Here is a 19,329-nt window from a genome sequence, read left to right on the forward strand (position 1 = left end):
AGCAGATTGGTGGTTGCCAGAGGCAGGTGAAGGGGATCAAAGGTACAAACTTATAGTTATAATATGTTATGGGACTATAGTTAATAATACTGTATTGTATATTTGGAAGTTGCTAAAAAAGGAAATCTTGAAATTTTGCATCACAAGAAAAAAATCTCTTAACTATGTATGGTAATGGATGTATACTATACTAATTAAAGTGATCATTTAACGATACACACATATATCTAATCATGTTGTATACTGAAACTAATATAATATTATATGTTTACTATATCTTAATTTCAAAAAGAGTATATTTTAAAGTAGAATAAATTATTTATAGGGTGTAAATGATTTATATGTTACATATTATCAAATAGTTTCCCACAAAATCTGTACTGGTTGTTATTAATATTTAAATTTCTTAAGGACAAAAATTTTATATTATAGATATTTGTTTTTCATAGCATTTACACAGTATCTAAATGGTCAAAAATATAGTAACTGGCTGGTTTTAATGAAAATATATTGGAATATAACAATATTTAATGTTATTATTACAGATATAATCCATATCAATTGCAACAAATTAGTATATATTAGCAACAAATTAGTATATGTTAGCAGAAAGAAAAGGAAAGGAAAGGAAATTAAGTAGTATATAATATTAGTATATATTAGCAGGAAGGAAAATTAAAAGATAGCTAATTCCACCACCCAGATGTAATTGATATTTTATTAAACTGTTCTTCTGCAGGAGATAGTGCTCATTCTTTTGAGTAATCCATAAGTGGGCTGAATTTGAGATACTAATTTTCATAGTCTTATCATGTTTGCTCACCTAAGCTCAGCTTCTATCATGTTTACTTGCAGGTTGTTTACCTCCAACCAGAGGAGAGGTCTACGTTAATGGATATACCATCTCAAAGAACCTAACCGATATTCGAAAAAAATTGGGCCTTTGCCCACAGTGTGACTTACTGTTTAATGACTTGACACTATCAGAACACCTTTATTTCTACTTTATGGTAAGTCAGAATTTTTAAATTATACAGTAAATTTAACTTTTTTATATGCAGATCCATGAATTTTAATACATTTAACCAACACAGAAGGGTCTCTTCACTCTAAAACACTCTCTCATGCTATTTCTTTGTAGTTATCCCTCTACCCCTGGTAACCAGTGGTATCTTTCATTACTGTTGTTTTGTTGAGAAATCATATAAATGGAATCATGTAGTAGATAACCTTTAGAGATTAGCTACTTGTACTGAACAGAATGCCTTTAAGATCCATCTGTGCTATATGTTTCTTTTCATTCCTGAGTAGTAGTACATGTTTGGATGTTACACAATATACCAATTGAAGGACATTCGCATTGTTATCAGGCTTTGGTGAGTAAAACTGAATTTTATGTATACCTTTTAAACATAAGTTTCATGTCTCTCAGAATATGATTACTGTATTATAAATATTTGTTTAACTTTATCAGAAACTGCCAAACAGCTTTCCAGAGTGATTGTATCATTTAGTACTCTCACCAGCAATGTATGAGAATTACAGTTGCTCTCTATCTTTGCCAAAATTTGGTATTGTTAAGACTTTTAAATTTTTTAACTTTTCTAATCTATGTGTACTCATATCTAATCATTGTTTAATCTGCATTTTGTTAATGGATAATTATGTCATTATCCATCTTTCATGTGCTTATTTGCCATTTTTATATCCTCTTTGATGAAATATTTATTGAGGACCTGTGTCCATTTTTTTTTTAGTTTGGATTATTTATTTCTTATTGACTTTTTGAGAGTCTTTATTTATGTCATTTGTTTGATAATGTGTTTTGGAATTTTTTTTTTGAACTGTAGCTTGTATTTCATTTTTTATTTTGAAATCCAATTTATCACATTTTCTTAATGAAGCCTGACTTTGCTGTCTTCCTAGAACTCTACCTAATCCCAAAACATGAAGATTTTATTTTATATTTTCTTCCAAATATTTTTAGTTTTACATGTTACACTGAGATCTATAATCCAATTTTTAGTTAATCTATGACAAAAATGTAAAGTTAATGTCTAGGTTCATTTCCTTGCATATAAATGATGAATTGCTCTAACACCTTTTTTTTTGGAAAACACTTTCTTTCATCTTTCAATTACTTTTTGCACATTTTATCAATCATTAATGATCATATTTCTGTGCTCTTATTTCTGAACTTTTTGCTATATCATTGATCTTTGGAAATCTATAAATACCACAACCTATAAATTGTCCTGATTAGTGTAGCTTCACAGTAAGCCTTAATATGCTATTTTTCCAAATATATCCTTTTTTAAAAGTATTTTAGGTATTATAACTGCTTGGCTCTGCCTTATAATTTTTTTTATCTATCTACAAAGTTCTACTGAGATTTTTATTGGTATTACATAAAATCAACATGTCACTTTGGAGGTAATTAACATTGTATCATTGTATCTTTCTTCATTAATTTAGGTTCTTTGAAAATTTTCAATTTATTGGGGTGGCATTGCTTAATAAGATTATATAAGTTTCTAGAATACAATTGTATGATATATGATCTGTTTACTGAATTATGTGCTTATCATCCAAGGTCAAATCTCCTTCAGTTACCATATATTTGCCCCTTTTATCCTTTATTATCTCCAACCCCATTCCCTCTAGTAACCACCATACTGTGGATTGTGTCTATGAGTTTTTGTGTGTTTTTTATTTGTTCATTTGTTGCTTTTAGTTTTTTTAATTGATTTTATTGGAGTGACATTGGTTTGCAAAATGATATAGGTTTCAAGTGTACTATTCAATAACACATCATCTGCAAGGATTCATAAACATCATTCTCCAAAGGGAAGAGCCATTAGCTTTGCATCAACCACAAAGGAAAGATTTATAGATCCAGTAAATAAGACTTTTTTGCTTTCATAAAAGACTGAAATCCAGAGGTGTCTATGGTGTCCCATGTAGGAGGGTTACTCAGATAACACTTCATTAAAGGATATAATTGGAATCTTCCAGCCCAAGGGCATATTTTATGATAATAAAAGGCTAATATGCAAATCAACTGAACAGCAGAATGACCAGTTGCTGTGATGCACACTGACCACCAGGGGGAAGACGCTCAACACAGGAGCTGCCCCCTGGTGGTCAGGGTGCTTCCACAGGGGGAGCACCACTCAACCAGAAGCCGGGCTCATGACTGGCGAGCGCAGCAGCGGTGGCAGGAGCCTCTCCTGCCTCTGTGGCAGCGCTAAGGATGTTCGACTGATGTTTAGGCCCACTTCCTGCGGGGAGCGGGCCTAAGCCATCAGTCAGATAGCCCCGAGGGTTCCCAGACTGTAAGGAGGCACAGACCAGGCTAAGGGACCCTCCGCCCCCACCCCAAGTGCATGAATATTGTGCACCAGGCCTCTAGTTTTATGATAAAAGAGCTAAAGAAGACAGTTTCATGAAAAACTCTCTGCCTCTGGCCAGTGTGGCTCAGTTGGTTGAGCATCATCTCATGCACCAAGAGGTCTCTCATTCAGTTCTCCATCAGGGCACATGCCTGTATTGTGGGCTTGATCCCCAGTAGGGGCCATGCAGGATTCAGCCAGTCAATGTTTCTTTCTCATTAATGTTTCTCTCTCTCCCTCCCTTTCTCTCTCTCTCTCTCTCTCAGTTAGTAAGAACATATTTTTCAAAAAACTTGCTCTCTGAATTGCCTGAAAATATTCAATACCAACTGGGTAAGTCATCACAGCCTTCACCTGCACCAACAGAGCAACAGAAGACAGCTCAGTGAAGGATCCATTAGGGTTTGCTTCCAACAGGGTTTGTTCACTTTTCCCTTGACCAAATTCCTCTCATACTTAATCCCAGACAGATGGCTGCAGAATAGCTGAGAGATCCATCTGCTTGCCTCCAACACCAGACTAGATATACAGCTAAAGTGCAAAGCATTTGGCTTGAAAAACCAGTTGAAGTGCAGCTGATCTGAAATACAGTAAGCAGGGAGTGAAGAGAAAGGACAGGAGGAGATGCAGAGAGGGTGAGAAAACTTGCGTACCTGCGTGGCTGGGAAGCTGAAGACAGGGTGCAGCCGCAGAGCCTCTGCTCCCAGGGAGCATGGGGTCTCAGCCCCATGCAGGGACCCCCAATTCAGAGCAACAAAAAAAGGAAAGGGAGCCCGTATAGCATCAGGCAGTGTGAATCAGTCACACCTGAGAGACTCAGCCAAGACAGCACGCCAGCTTGGGAAGTTCACTCAGATCTGTGTCTGCAGGAGGAGCCACACCACAAAGCTCAGGGCCAACAGAGGAGAGTGGCCAGCACGTCCAGCAGTGAATCTGAGGGGCCGTTTATTCTCTGAAAGAACCTTTGGTGAACGGGATGGAGCGGGACAGTGTGTCCAAGGAAAAAGGATTTGTCTTGCCAGCCTCGAGCACCTGGGCAGCCCCGCCTCCCCCACCTGCAAAATGGCTGGTCTGCCCCAACCTGCTGTGACCTGAGGGAAAGGGAGATGATGCTGAGTGGGAAATCTGTGCCTACAGTGGGGTCAGATGCTGCAGAGGGCCCAGACATTTACCCCGTCGGAGCCTGGGCGGGGACACTGCACAGCAAGGGCTGGCTGCCCTCGAAGATGGGTGTGCCAAGCGGGCCTGATTTTTTTTAAATCCCCTCCTACTTGGTCTGATGGCGAGGGGATGCCAGGGAGCCAGGCTGAGCTGAGGCATGTGAGTGTCTCCGGATGGGCTTTTGTCCGGGGACTATAGGGGTGTGCTGGGCCCTTCGGCTGCATATGGGAAACCAGATCCCAGCTCCCAGCGTGTTCAGCCATCCAAGCCCTGGGAAGCAGAGGAAGTGTCACCCGTCTCCTGCAAGCTACAGGCGCCACTCCCAACATGAGTCTGTTACACCACCCAAGTCAGGTCTGAGACACCCCGGAGCCAGTTCCATGGGGGAAAGAGAGCAGCTCACAACAGGGACATTCACATTGAGAAACCCCAGTAAGGCCGGGCCTCTGGGATGACTGGGTCTCCGCCCTGCTTCAGTCAGGCTGCCCGGGAGGCAGGGACAGCACTGACATGGGCTTTCCGCAAAGAGCCCAGGGGCCTCAGACCCGCACGCCAAGTGACCAGATTCAGACATTGTCGGTGCACAATGCAGCGAGTGTCACAAATAGCATATCCAAAAGGGAATCGCAGCAGGCATAAAAACCTGCAGAGATGAATTTCACTTATGTTTATTTATGTATTTTCTCTTCATTTTTTCTTTTGTATTTCACCTTTTTAGTATTTTTGTTCTTTTTTTCTTTTATATCTTCTAGTTCTCTCCTTTCATTCCATTTTTTCTCTTCTTTTTAATTTCTAGTTTTAATTTGATATTAGGTTCTTTTCTTTTCCCAATTTTCTTTTCATAATCTATATTTTATTTAGTTCATTCTTTTTACTTTTACATTTTTCTTTTACTTTTTATTTTTATTCCTTTTATTTTTCTCTTCCTTATTTTCTTTCATGTTCTATTTTTTGTCTCTCTTTTTTTTTTTTCTTCTATAATTCTTTTGGTCTCCTGTCATTTGGCATGTTAGGTTTTTTGTTTTTTTTTTGCTATTGTTAGTTTTCTGTTGTAGTTATTGTTTGTTTTGTGTTGAATTTGATTCAGTCTTGTTATGTCTTGTTGTTTTTTCTCTCAGCACCTGTGTAACAGTTAGCATGACTTGGTCAGGTTTGAGCCTCACAGTCTGCAAGCCTAAGGGCTGAGCACACTGATGAATGGGACAACAGCAATGAAGACATGAATACAAGAGGAGGGCCAACATAACCCACACAAAAGACATTCCTAGAGCACCTAGCTCAGAAGATTAAGGAGACTACACCACTACATTCCAGAGGGCTGAGAGTCATAGCAGTCCTATCAAATACACAAACACAAACACAAAGAAACAGCAAAAATTGGGAAACAAAGAAACATGCCCCATATAAAAGAGTAGGAGGAATCTCCCTTCACACACACACACACACACACACACACACAGCTAAATGAAAGGTAGGCAAGCCATTTATTAGAAACAGAGTACAAAGTAAAGCTATTAAGAATTCTCAACAGCATGGGAAAGAACCCATAGATACCATAAAAAACAACCAATTGAAAATGAAGAATAACATAGCTGAAATAAAGAATATACTGGAAAGAAAAAATAATAAGAGGAATCAGTGAATTAGAAGACAAGGTAGAAAAAAAATCACTCAATTAGAGTGGCAAAAAATATATATATAATTTAAAAGCATGAGAATAGTTTAAGGAAACTTTGGAAAAACCTGAAAGGTAACAATATCCATATCTTAGGGATACCAGAGAGAGAAGAAAATGAGCAAGGGATAGAGAACCTATTTGAAGAAATAAGAACAGAAAACTTCTCTATTCTGGTGAAGAAGAAGTCCACACAAATTCAGAAAGCAAAGAGAGTCCCAGTCAAGATAAACCCAAATATAACCACAAAAAGACACATCATTATTAAAATAGCAAAGGTTAAATACAAAGAATCTTAAGAGCAGAAAGAGAGAGGCAGAAAATTACCTAAAATGGAGTTCCCATTAGAGTGTCAACTGACTTCTCAATAAGAAACTCTTCAGGCCAGAAGGGAATAGCATGAAGTATTGAAAGTAATGAAAAGCACAGGTCTTAATCCTAGACTACTGTATCCAGCAATACTGTCATTTAAAATTAAAAGTGAAATAAAGAGTTTCACAGAAAAGAAAAAAATACTAAAAGAATTTATTACCACCAAACCAGAACTGCAAGAAATGCTAAAGGGACTAACTGCAAGAAGAAGAAATAGAAAGGAGCATAGGCATAAGAATAAAAATGGCAATAAATAAATATCTATTAATAATAACCTTAATTGTAAATGGATTAAATACTCTAATCAAAAGACATAGGGTAGCTGAATGGATAAGAAAACATGCCTACAAGAGACTCACCTCAGAAAAAAGACTTATACCAGCTAAAAATGAAGGGATAACAGAAAATATTCCATACAAAGGGAAACAAAAAAAGATGGAGTGGCAATACTTTAATCTGAGAAAATAGACTTTAAAACAAAGGTCAAAACAAGAGAAAAAGAAGGTCACAGCAAATACTAAAATGGTCAATTCAACTAAAGGATATAACCCTGGTAAACACACATGTGCCCAATATAAAAGCTCCTAAATATATTTTTTAAATGTGTAGGGGGCTTTCAGAAAAAGATCAACAGCAATATAGTCATAGTAGGGGACTTTAACACCCCAATGACATCACTGATTTAATCACATGAATAAAATGAAGGATAAAAATCAAATGATCAGTAGATACTGAAAAAGCATTCAACAAAATAAAGCACCCACTTATAAAAACTCTCAGCAAAGTGGAAAGAGACCAGTAATGAAATTTCAGAAAGAAAAAAAAAATTTTAATCCTATTTACTATTGCAACAACAAAAAACAAGTTTCCTAGGAATAATCTTAACCAAGGAGGTAAAATACCTGTACTCAGAAAAATATAGGACATTTAAAAAAGACATAGAAGAAGATACTAACAATTGAAAGTAATTAAAAGCATGTTCATAATAATACCGTGTTCATGTATTGGAAGGATTAACATCATTAAAATGTCCATAATAGCCCCAGTGGCCTAATGGCTAAGGCACTGGCCTCCTAAAATGTCCATACTACCCAAAGCAATCTACAGATTCAATGCAATCCCTATTTAAATATCAGTGGCATATTTCACATATCTAGAAGAAATATTCCAAAAATTTATATTGAAGTAAGAAAGGCCCCACATAGCCTCAGCTATCTTGAGAAAGAAGAACAAAGTTGGAGGTTCACAGTACCAGATATCAAACTATACTACAAAGCTGCTGTAATTAAAACAGTCAGGTACTTGCACAAGAATAGGCATATTGACCAATGGAAAAGAACTAAGACCCCAGAAATCAACCCATGTCATCACGGTCACTTAATAATTAATAAAAAAAAAAAAAAAAGCAAAAGCACATAATGGGGTAACAACCATTTCTTTAGCAAATGGTGTTGGGAAAATTGGACAGGCACATGCAAATGAAATTAGACCACCAACTTACACCATAAATAAGAATAAACTCAAAATGGATAAATTTCAAGTCACAAAAGCAAAAAATATAAGTCATGAAACCAAAAAAACCTATAACAGTGGTCGGCAAACTCATTAGTCAACAGAGCCAAATATCAACAGTACAAGGATTGAAATTTCTTTTGAGAGCCAAATTTTTTAAACTTAAACTATATAGGTAGGTACATTGTTATTAACTTAATTAGGGTACTCCTAAGCTGGCCTTTGCTAAAAACTCAAGGGGCCAAAGAGCCGCATGTGGCTCGCGAGCCACAGTTTGCTGACCACTGACCTAGAAGAAAGCATATGTAGTAATATCTGTGACATTTCACATAGCAATATTTTTGCCCATTAATCTGCTACAGCTAGAGAGACAAATAAAATAATAAACAAATGAAATACATCAAACTGAAAATATGCTGCATAGCAAAACTTACCATAAACAAAATGAAAAGGTAGCCCATATTTATCCCTGACACATCTGATAAGGGATACATAAATAACTTAAACAACTTAACACCAGGAAAGCAATCTAATTTTTACAATGAGCAAAGGACCTGAATAGACACTTCTCCAAAAAGACATACAGTTGGCCAATAGACACATGAAAAAATTACTCAAAGTCAATAATCATCAGAGAGATTCAAATTAAGACTATAATGAGGTGTCACCTCACACCTGTCAGAATGGTTACTATCAATAAATCAACAAACAAGTACTGTCCAGGATGTGGAGAAAAGGGAACCCTAGTGTAATGTTGAGAATGCAGACTGGTGAAATCACTATGGAAAACAGTATGGAGTTTCCTAAAAAAAATTAAAAATGGATCTGCCTTTTGACCTAGCAATCTACTTCTGGGAATATATCCTAAGAGACCCAAAACACCAAACAGAAAGAATATATGCACAACTGTGTTCATAGTAGTGTTATTTACAATAACTAAGATTTGCAAACAGCCCAAGTGCCCATCAGCAGATGAGTGGATTAAAAAATGGAGTACATCAGTAGTACATTCTGTTGATACATTTATACAGTGGAATACTATGGGCAGTAAAAAAAAAAAAAGGCTCTCTTACCCTTTGAGACAGCATGGAGGGACCTGGTTATTATTATGCTAATCCAAATAAGCCAGTCAGAGAAGCAAATATCACATGATCTCACTTGTATATGCAACCTAATGAACAAAATAACAAAACAAAATAGGTTCAGATGCATGGATGCATGGAACAGACACAGATCTCAAAGTGGAGGGGGCATGGGGAGATGGGAAGATGTTAACCAACAAACTTATATGCAAATATGCATAGCCCATGGATAAAAACAATAATGTAGGTTGGGGTGGAGGTGGTGGCTGGGTGTAGGTGAGGAAAGGGGTGGATATAGAGAACATCTGTGATACTGTCAAAAATAAAAACATCATCTGCACACTGCATCATATACCTGTCCCCTCATGCACAGTCTCATTATAACTTGTTTTAGGGTCTTATAGACTAGAGAGCAAGACTAGGCCTCAGATCTCCTGTGTACCAACTAGTGTACTGTAGGCAACTCACTCTTCAGCACAGCTCTCATCACTGTCTGTGGGAGTTTAGTCCTCCCATTGGATCAGTGTGCCATGTATCTACATCAAGACAGTTCTCTACTACAAAATCTTTATTTCATTTTGACTTAAAGTTAAGCATAATGTCAGGGATTGCTCCCCCATAAAATAGAATAAATGTATGTTTCAATTGCAGAGTTATTTTCAGTGTGAGTGGCAAGTTCTTCAAAGAATGATTGTAATTATCGGAGCCCCAGAACACTGGTCCCCAATTGGCGCAAACACACGGGTTCAGAGGAGCTTTACACTCCACCATGGAAAGGAGAGAGAGAGCTGCATAATGAGACATCCAGAGAAGAGAAACCATGGGGAGAGAAAGAAACAGCCCGCATATGAAAGAACAGCAGGCATCACCAAAAAAGGAAGTAAATGAAATAGAGGCAAACAACCTGTCAGAGAAAAAATTCAGAGAAATGGTCATAAGGTGGATGAAAAGAATGGAAGACAAATTCGACAATATGAGTAAGAACCAAGAGGAAATGAAGAAGAACCAAGAAGAAATGAAAAATGACATCGCTACTGTAAAGAACTGAATAGAAAGCATCAAGAGTAGACTAGAAGAAGCAGAGGACGACATCAGTGAGCTAGAAGACAAGATGGGAAAAAATACCCAAGTAGAGCAGCTACTAGAAAAAGAAAATTAAAAAGCAGGGGGAGAGCCTAAGGGAAGTTTGGGACAACACAAAACAAAACGACATCTGCATAATAGGAGTGCAAGAAGGAAAGGAAACTGAGCAAGGAGTGGAAAACCTGTTGGAAGATATAATGACAGAAAACTTACCTGATATAGGGAAGAAAAAACCCACACAAATCCAAAAAGCACACAGAGTCCCAAGCAAAATGGCCAATGCCAAAGGCACATTATAATTAAATTGGAAAACACCAAGGACAAGGTAAAAATCTTAAAAGTGGCCAGAGAGAGACATAAAGTTACATACAAAGGAACACCCATCAGACTAGCAACTGATTTCTCAACAGAAACTCAGCAGGCCAGAAGGGAATGGAATGAAATATACAAAGTCATGCAAAGGAAGGGTCTGAATCCAAGAATACTGTACCAGCAAGGCTATCAATCAAAATTGAAGGTGAAATCAGGAGCTTCACAGACAAAATAGGACTAAGGGAATTTATTACCACCAAACCAGCAATGCAAGAAATGCTAAAGGGTCTGCTGAAAAAAAAAAAAAGGAACACAGGGGTAAAGAATAAAAATGAAGAAAAATAAGTACCTATCAATAATAACTTTAAATGTAAATGGATTAAATGCCACAATCAAAAGACATAGGGTAACGGACTGGATAAGAAAACAAGACCCATATATCTGCTGTGTACAAGAAACCCACCTCAAAAAAAAAAGATGCACACAGACTGAGGGTGAAGGGATGGAAAAAGGTTGTTCAGGAGAATGGAAATGAAAAAAAAAAAGCTGGGGTAGCAATACTTATATCTGACAAATTAGATCTCAAAGTGAAGGACATAACAAGAGATAAGGAAGACCACTTCATAATACTAAAGGGAGAAATCCAACAAGAAGAAATAACTCTGGTAAACATATACACACCCAATACAGGAGCACCAAAATACATAAAAAAAAAACTCCTGGAGGATATCAAGGGAGAGACTCACAGCAATACAATCATAGTAGGAGACTTTAATACCCCACTATCACCATTGGACAAATTGTCAAAACAAAAAATCAGCAAAGGAACATCATTCCTAAATGACTCAATAGACCAGATGGAATTAATTGACATGTTCAGAACATTTCACCCCAAAGCCACAGAATATATATTCTTCTCAAGTGCACATGGGTCATTTTCAAAGATAGACCATATGTTGGGACATAGGCAAAGTCTTTTCATATTCAAGAAGTTAGAAATCATATCAAGCATCTTCTCAGATCACAGTGACATAAAACTGGACATCAACTAGAATAAAAACAATCCAAAAAATCAAACACATGGAGACTAAACGGCATGCTATTAAACAATGACTGCGTTACCAGAGAGATCAAGGAAGAAATAAAAAACATCATGGCAACAAATGACAATGAAAACACAACAATCCAAAATCTATGGGACACAGTGAAAGCAGTCTTGAGAGGGTAGTTCATAGCTCTACAAGCCTACTGCAAAAAACAAGAAACAATGGTAATAAGTTACCTTAACCTACAACTCAAAGAGTTAGAAAGAGAGCAACAATAAAAGCCCAGTGAAAACAGAAGGAAATAATAAAGATCAGAGTGGCGATAAACGACATAGAGACCAAAGAAACAATACAAAAGATTAACAAAACCAAGAGCTGGTTCTTTGAAAGGATAAACAAGATTGATGAACCTCTAGCCAGGCTCACCAAGAAGCAAAGAGAGAGGACCCAAATAAACAAAATCAGAAATGAAAGAGGTGAAATAACAACAGACCCCACCGAAATACAAAGGATTTAAAAAAAAAATACTACAAACAACTCTATTCCAACAACCTGAACAACCTGGAGGAAATGGACATATTCCAAGAAAAATATAACCTTCTAAAACTCAATCAAGAAGAATCTAAACAGATCAATAGGCCAATAACTATGAAACAAATTGAAGCAGTCATCAAAAAGCTTCCGGCGAACAAAAGCCCCGGGCCAGAAGGCTTCACAGGGGAGTTTTACCAAACATTCAAGGAAGAACTAAAACCTATCCTCCTCAGACTATTCCAAAAAATTCAAGAGGAAGGAACACTTCCAGGCTCCTTCTATGAAGCCAGCATCACCCTAATACCAAAACCAGATGAAGACAACTCAATGAAAGAGAATTACAGGCCAATATCCCTCATAAACATAGATGCCAAAATCCTCAACAAAATTCTAGCAAATCAGATCCAGCAGTACATCAGGAAGATCATACACCATGACCATGTAGGATTTGTCCCAGGAATGCAAGGATGGTACAATATCCCCAAGTCAATAAATGTGATACATGACATAAACAAATTGAGAGATAAAAATCACATAGTCATATCAATTGATTCAGAAAAAGCATTTGACAAAATCCAACACCCTTTCCTGATAAAAACTCGCAACGACGTGGGAATAGAAGGATCAGACCTCAACATAATAAAAGCTATATATGATAAATCCAAAGCTAACATCATACTCAATGGACAAAAACTAAATCCATTTTCCCTAAGAACAGGAACAAGACAGGGATGCCCACTCTCACCACTCCTGTTAGACATAGTACTGGAAGTTTTAGCCTTTGCATTTAGACAAGAAGAAGAAATAAAAGGCATCCAAATTGGAAAAGTGGAAGTAAAGCTGTCCTTATTTGCAGATGACATGATATTGTACATAAAAAACCCGAAAGACTCCATCAAAAAACTAATAGACTTAATAAATGAATTTGGCAATGTATCAGGATACAAAATTAATGCAAAGAAATCTATGGCATTTCTATACTCCAATAGTGAACTTACAAAAAGAGAGACAAAAAAAGCAATCCCATTTACCATCGCACCAAAAAAAAAAAAAAAAGATATTTAGAAATTAACTAAGGAGATAAAAGACCTACCTATATGCAGAAAACTACAAGACACTGAAAAAAGAGATAAAGAAAGACGTAAACAGATGGAAGAGCATACCATGTTCATGGATTGATAGAATCAACATAATAAAAATGTCCATACTACCCAAAGCAATCTATAGATTCAATGCACTCCCCATTAAAATGCCAAGGGCATATTTCACAGACCTATAAATAACTCTCCAAAAATTCATCTGGAATAAAATAAGACCCCGAATAGCCACAGCAATCCTGAGAAAGAAGAATAAAGGAGGGATCTCAATACCAGATTTCAAGCTTTATTACAAAGCCACTGTTCTCAAAACAGCCTGTACTGGCATAAGAACAGACGTATAGATCAATGGAATAGAATAGAGAATTCAGAAATTGACCCAAACCACTATGCTCAATTAATTTTGACATAAGAGGCATGAACATACAATGGAGTCAAGACAGTCTCTTCAATAAATGGTGTTGGGAAAATTGGACAGATACATGCAATAAATGAAACTAGATCACCAACTTATACCATACACAAAAATAAACTCAAAATGGATACAGGACTTAAACATAAGACAGGAAGCCATAAAAATACTAGAGGAATCCACAGGCAGCAAAATCTCAGACATATGATGAAAGAACGTATTCACTGCTCCCAGGGCAATGGAAGCTAAAGTGAAAATAAACAAATGGGACTACATCAAAATAAAAAGCTTTTACACAGCAAAAGAATCCTCCAACAAAACAACAAGAACATATTTGCAAATGTTATCACTGATAAAGTTTTAATCTCCAACATCTACCGGCAACTTATACAACTTAATAAAAGGAAGATAAATAATTCAATAAAAAATGGGCAATGGACCTAAATAGAATCTTTTCAAAAAAAGACAGAAGGAAGACCAAGAGACACATGGAAACATGCTCAAAGTCACTAATTATCCGAGAGATGCAAATCAAAACGATAATGCGGTACCATCTCACACCTGTCAGAATGTCTGTCATCAACAAATCAACAAACGACAAGTGTTGAGGATTCGGATAAAAAGAAACCCTCGTGCACTGCTGGTGGGAATGCAGACTGGTGCAGCCACTGTGGAGAACAGTATGGAGTTTTCTCAAAAAACTGAAAATGGAACTCCCTTTAACCCAGTAATCCCAATCCTAGGAATATATCCTAAGAAACTAGAAACACGAATCAGAAAGGATATATGCACCCCTATGTTCATAGCAGCACAATTTACAATAGCTAAGATTTGGAAACAGCCTAAGTGCCCGTCAGCAGATGACTGGATCAGAAAACTATGGTACATCTACACAATGGAATACCATGCTGCCATAAAAAAGAAGGAATTGTACCATTTGCAGCAAACTGGATGAAACTGGAGAACATTATGCTAAGTGAAATAATCCAGTCAGTGAAAGAAAAATACCACATGATCTCACTCATTTGTGGATAATAAAGAACATTATAAACTGATGAACAAAAAGATAGATACAGAGGCAGTAAAGCATCAAACAGACTGTCAAATTTACAGCGGGAAGATTAAGGAGAAGTGGGGGAAATAAGAGATCAACCGAAGGACTTGTATGCATGCATATAAGCATAACCAATGGTTGCAAAACACTGGGGGGTGAGGGCATGTATGGGAGTGGGGTGGTGGGGCAATGGTAAGATATGTACACATATAATACCTTAATAAAAAATGGAGAAGAAAAAACGAAAAAAAGAAAAAAAAAAGAATGGTGGTAATTCTGGACTCCTGTTTGGAAATACTATATATGGAGCAAAGCTATAGGAGCATCTGATTTCAAAGATCACTATCACATTTTAGTTAAGACAAATCCCCTGCTACAGGAATTATATTTGCTTCCTTGCAACAACATGATGAGGGACCTAGGCTACCAGATCAGAGATGATTGTTTTCTTAGATTGTTGGCAACAAATGGGTGGAGAGAAGTAGAGTCGACCTCAAACTGATAAACCTCATCCTTGCAGACATGTCTGCCCAGTATAGAATTTTAGTTTTAGAGATTTCACTCCTCAACTTGTTAAATTTAGCCACTATAGAGCACACAGCAAAGTTGATGGTTGCAGGAGTGGGGAAGGGATCAATGTGGAGGTGTGCTTTCCTCCGCATTTTTGTGTGGTTTTATTAAATTTATTGGGGTGACATTGGTTAATAGGGTTATATAGGCTTCAAGTATATGTACTATGATACATGATCTGTATATTGTATTGTGAGCCCATCACCCAAATTCTGATCATCTTTTATCACCATTATATTTGGACCTTTTTACCCTCTAGTAGCCTCCCGTCCCCTTCTTTCTGGTAACCACAATATCACTGTCTTTCTGTGACTCTGAGTTTCTGTTTTATATCACATATGAGGGAACTCATATGGTTCTTAGCTTTTTCTGACTGATTTATTTCACTTACATAATATTCTCAAGGTCAATCATGTTGTTGCAAATGGCGGTATTTAATCTTCTCTTGTGGCTGAGTAGTATTCCATCATATATTTGTGCCACATTTTCTTTATCCAGTCCTCTGGAAAAACACTTTAGTTGTTTCCATATCTGTGCCACCATGAATAATACTGCAATAAACATATTGTTGCATAAATGCTTTTGAGTTTTTAGGGTAGATACCCAAGAGAGGGGTTGCTGGGTCATAAGGTAACTGTATTTGTAGATTTTGGGGAAACCACCATACTGTTTTCAATAATGGTTGTGCCACTTTACATTCCCACCACCAGTGAATGAGGGTTTCTTTTTCTCCACAACCTCTCCAATACTTGCTATTACCTGTCTTGTTGATAATAGACATTCTAACCGATGTGCAGTGGTATCTCATTGTACTTTTGATTTGCATTTCCCTATAGAGCTATTGATGTTGAACATCTTTTCATAAATCTGATGCTTGTTTGTATGTCTCCTTGGGAGTGGTGTCTGTTCAGCTCCTCTGCCCGTTTTTGTTGTTTCTAGTCCTCACCTGAGGATATTTTTTCCATTGATATTTACAGAGAGTGGAAGGAAGAGAGAAGAGAGAAACATCTATGTGAGAGAGACATATCAGTTGGTTGCCTCCAGACCAGGGCTGAGGATAGAACCTACATGTCCAGACCAGGGCTGAGGATAGAACCTACATGTCCAGACCAGGGCTGAGGATAGAACCTACATGTCCAGACCAGGGCTGAGGATAGAACCTACAACAATAATATATGCTTTGACTGGGAACAGAATCCATGACCCTTCATTGTGCAGGCCAACGCACTAACCACTGAGTTCACTGGCCAGGTCCCTATGACCTTTTTTTAGATTCTTTAAATATAGTATTACATATGTCTCCCTTTTCCCCCATTACATTCTCCCAAACCACCCCCACAACCCAGCACATGCACTCACCCCCCTGGTGTCTGTGTCCATTGGTTATACTTATATGCATGGATACAAGTCCTTTGGTTGATCTCTTTCCCCACCCTACCACCCTCCCCAACCTTCCCTCTGAAGTTTGGTGGTCTGTTCCATGCTTCTCTGTCTCTGGATCTATTTTTGTTCATCAGTTTATGTTGTTCATTATATTCCACAAATGAGTGAGATCATGTGATATTTATCTTTCTCCAACTGCCTTATTTCACTTAGCATAATGCTCTCCAAGTCCATCCATGCTGTTGCAATGGTAAGAGTTCTTTCTTTTTTACAACAGCATAGTATTCCATTGTGTAGATAGAATCTACTCATCTGCTGATGGGCACTTAGGCTGTTTCCAAATCCTAGCTATTGTAAATTGTGCTGCTATGAACACAGGGATGCATATATCCTTTCTGATTGGTGTTTCTGATTTCTTGGTATATATTCCTAGAAGTGGGATAACTGGGTCAAATGGGAATTCCATTTTTAATCTTTTGAGGAAACTCCATACTGTTCTCCACAGTGGCTATACCAGTCTGTATTCCCATCAGCAGTGCACGAGGGTTCCTTTTTCTCCGCATCCTCACCAGCACTTGTCATTTGTTGATTTGTTGATAATAGCCATTCTGACAGGTGTGAGAAGATACTTCATTGTCGTTTTGATTTGCACCTCTCAGATGATGAGTGAGCATTTTTTCATATGTCTCTTGGCCATCTGTATGTCTTTTTTCGAAAAGTGTTGATTTAAGTCCTTTGCCTATTTTTTATTGAATTTTTTATCTTCTTTTTGTTAAGTTGTACGAGTTCCCTATAAATTTTGGAGATTAGGCCCTTCTCAGAGATAACATCGGCAAATAGTATCTTTTCCCATGCAGTGGGCTTTCTTGTTGTTTTGTTGTTTCTTTTGCTGTGCAAAAGCTTTTTATTTTGATACTAGAGGCCCCCTCAGCCCAGCCTGCACCCTCTCCAATTTGGGACCCCTCAGGGAATTTCTGACTACCAGTTTAGGCCAGATCCTGGGGATCAGGCCTAAACCAGCAGTCAGACATCCTTCTCACAATCCAGGACCACTGGCTCCTAACTGCTCACCTGCCTGCCTGCCTGATTGTCCCTAACTGCTCCCCCTGCTGGCTTGGTCACCCCCAATTGCCCCTCTTGCTGGCCTAGCCACCCCTAACTGCTCCCCTGCCAGCCTGTTCACCCCTTACTGCCCCATCTGCCAGCCTGGTTGCCTCCAACTGCTTCTCCCCACCGGCCTGGTCATCCCTCATGGCCCCCCTCTGCCAGCCTGGTCGCCCCTCACTGCCCCACCCCTGCCAGCCTGGTTGCCCCCAACTGCTCTCCCTGTGGGCCTGGTCGCCCCATGAAGCCTGCTGTTTGGTCGTTTGGCCGCCCCTCACTAACCTCCTTGCCGGCCTAGTCACCCCACGAAGCCTGTTCAGTCATCCGTTCAGATGCGATGGTTGTTTAGACTTTTATATATATATAGATAGTCCTATTTGTTTATTTTCTCCTTAGTTTTCATTGCCCTAGGAGCTGTATGGTAAAGATATTGTTACAACATACTGCATGTCTCATATTTTGCTGCTTATGGATTTTTCCAAGATTTTGATGGTTTCCCATCTTATGTTTAAGTCCTTTATCCATTTTTAGTTTATTTTTGTGTATGGTGTAAGTTGGTGGTCTACTTTCATTTTTTTGCATGTATCTGTCCAATTTTCCCAACACCATTTATTGAAAAGACTGTCTTCACTCCATTATATGCTCTTACCTCCCTTGTCAAATATTAATTGAGCATAATGGCTTGGGTAGATTTCTGGGTTCTCTGTTCTGTTCCACTGGTCTATATGTCTGTTATTGTGCCAGTATCAGGCAGTTTTAAGAACAGTGGCTTTGTAATATAGCTTTATATCTGGTATTGTGATCCCTCCAACTTTGTTCTTCTTTCTCAGGATTGCTGCAGCTATCCGGGGTCTTTTTCTTTTTTATTTCATACTAGAGGCCCGATGCACAAAATTTGTGCAAAACTAGGCCTTCACAGCCCCAGCTGCCTTGGCCCTTGCAGCCCAGGCTTCATCCAGAAGGTCATCCAGAAGGTTGTCCAGAAGAGCATCCAGACAGTCGTTCCACTGTTTGGCTGCTTGGTTGATTTGCATATTATGCTTTTATTATTATAGATGAATTTTTGGAGAGTTTGTTCCAGGTCTTTGAAGTATGCTGTTGGTATTTTAATGTGGATTGCATTAAATCTATAGATTGCTTTGGTTAGTTTGGACATTTTAATGATGTTGATTCTATCAATCCATGACCACAGTATATTCATCCATTTGTTTATGTCTTCCTAAATCACTTCCTATATCAATGTCCTATAGTTTTCTGAGTACAGGTCTTTTACCTCCTTATTTAAGTTTATTCCTAAGTATCTTAATTTTTTTGGTGCATTGGTAAGTGGAATTTTTTGTTTGTTGGTTTCTCTTCCTGAGAGTTCATTATTGGTGTATAAAATAGTCATAGATTTCTAGGTGTTAATTTTGTATCCTGCTACATTGCCAAATTCTTTTATTAAATCTAGTAGTTTTTTGATGGAGTCTTTAGGGTTTTCTATATACAATAACATGTCATCCACAAATAATGATAGTTTTACTTCTTCTTTTCCAGTTTG

General features: G+C 37.8%; 1 protein-coding gene across 7 annotated transcripts in view; it reads left to right on the forward strand.

The window, feature by feature from the left end:
- The window catches only part of LOC103296290 (phospholipid-transporting ATPase ABCA3-like), a 451,749-nt gene that overhangs the window by 220,944 nt on the left and 211,476 nt on the right, over positions 1–19,329 (forward strand). For all 7 annotated transcript variants that reach the window (XM_054714397.1, XM_054714395.1, XM_054714398.1 and 4 more), the window contains one exon: positions 856–1,010. In XM_054714397.1, coding sequence (XP_054570372.1) covers positions 856–1,010 — 155 coding nt within the window. The remainder of the gene's footprint in view (positions 1–855; positions 1,011–19,329) is intronic.

Source organism: Eptesicus fuscus, chromosome 4 (genome assembly GCF_027574615.1).
Source record: "Eptesicus fuscus isolate TK198812 chromosome 4, DD_ASM_mEF_20220401, whole genome shotgun sequence".
In the NCBI taxonomy this organism is placed as follows: domain Eukaryota; kingdom Metazoa; phylum Chordata; class Mammalia; order Chiroptera; family Vespertilionidae; genus Eptesicus; species Eptesicus fuscus.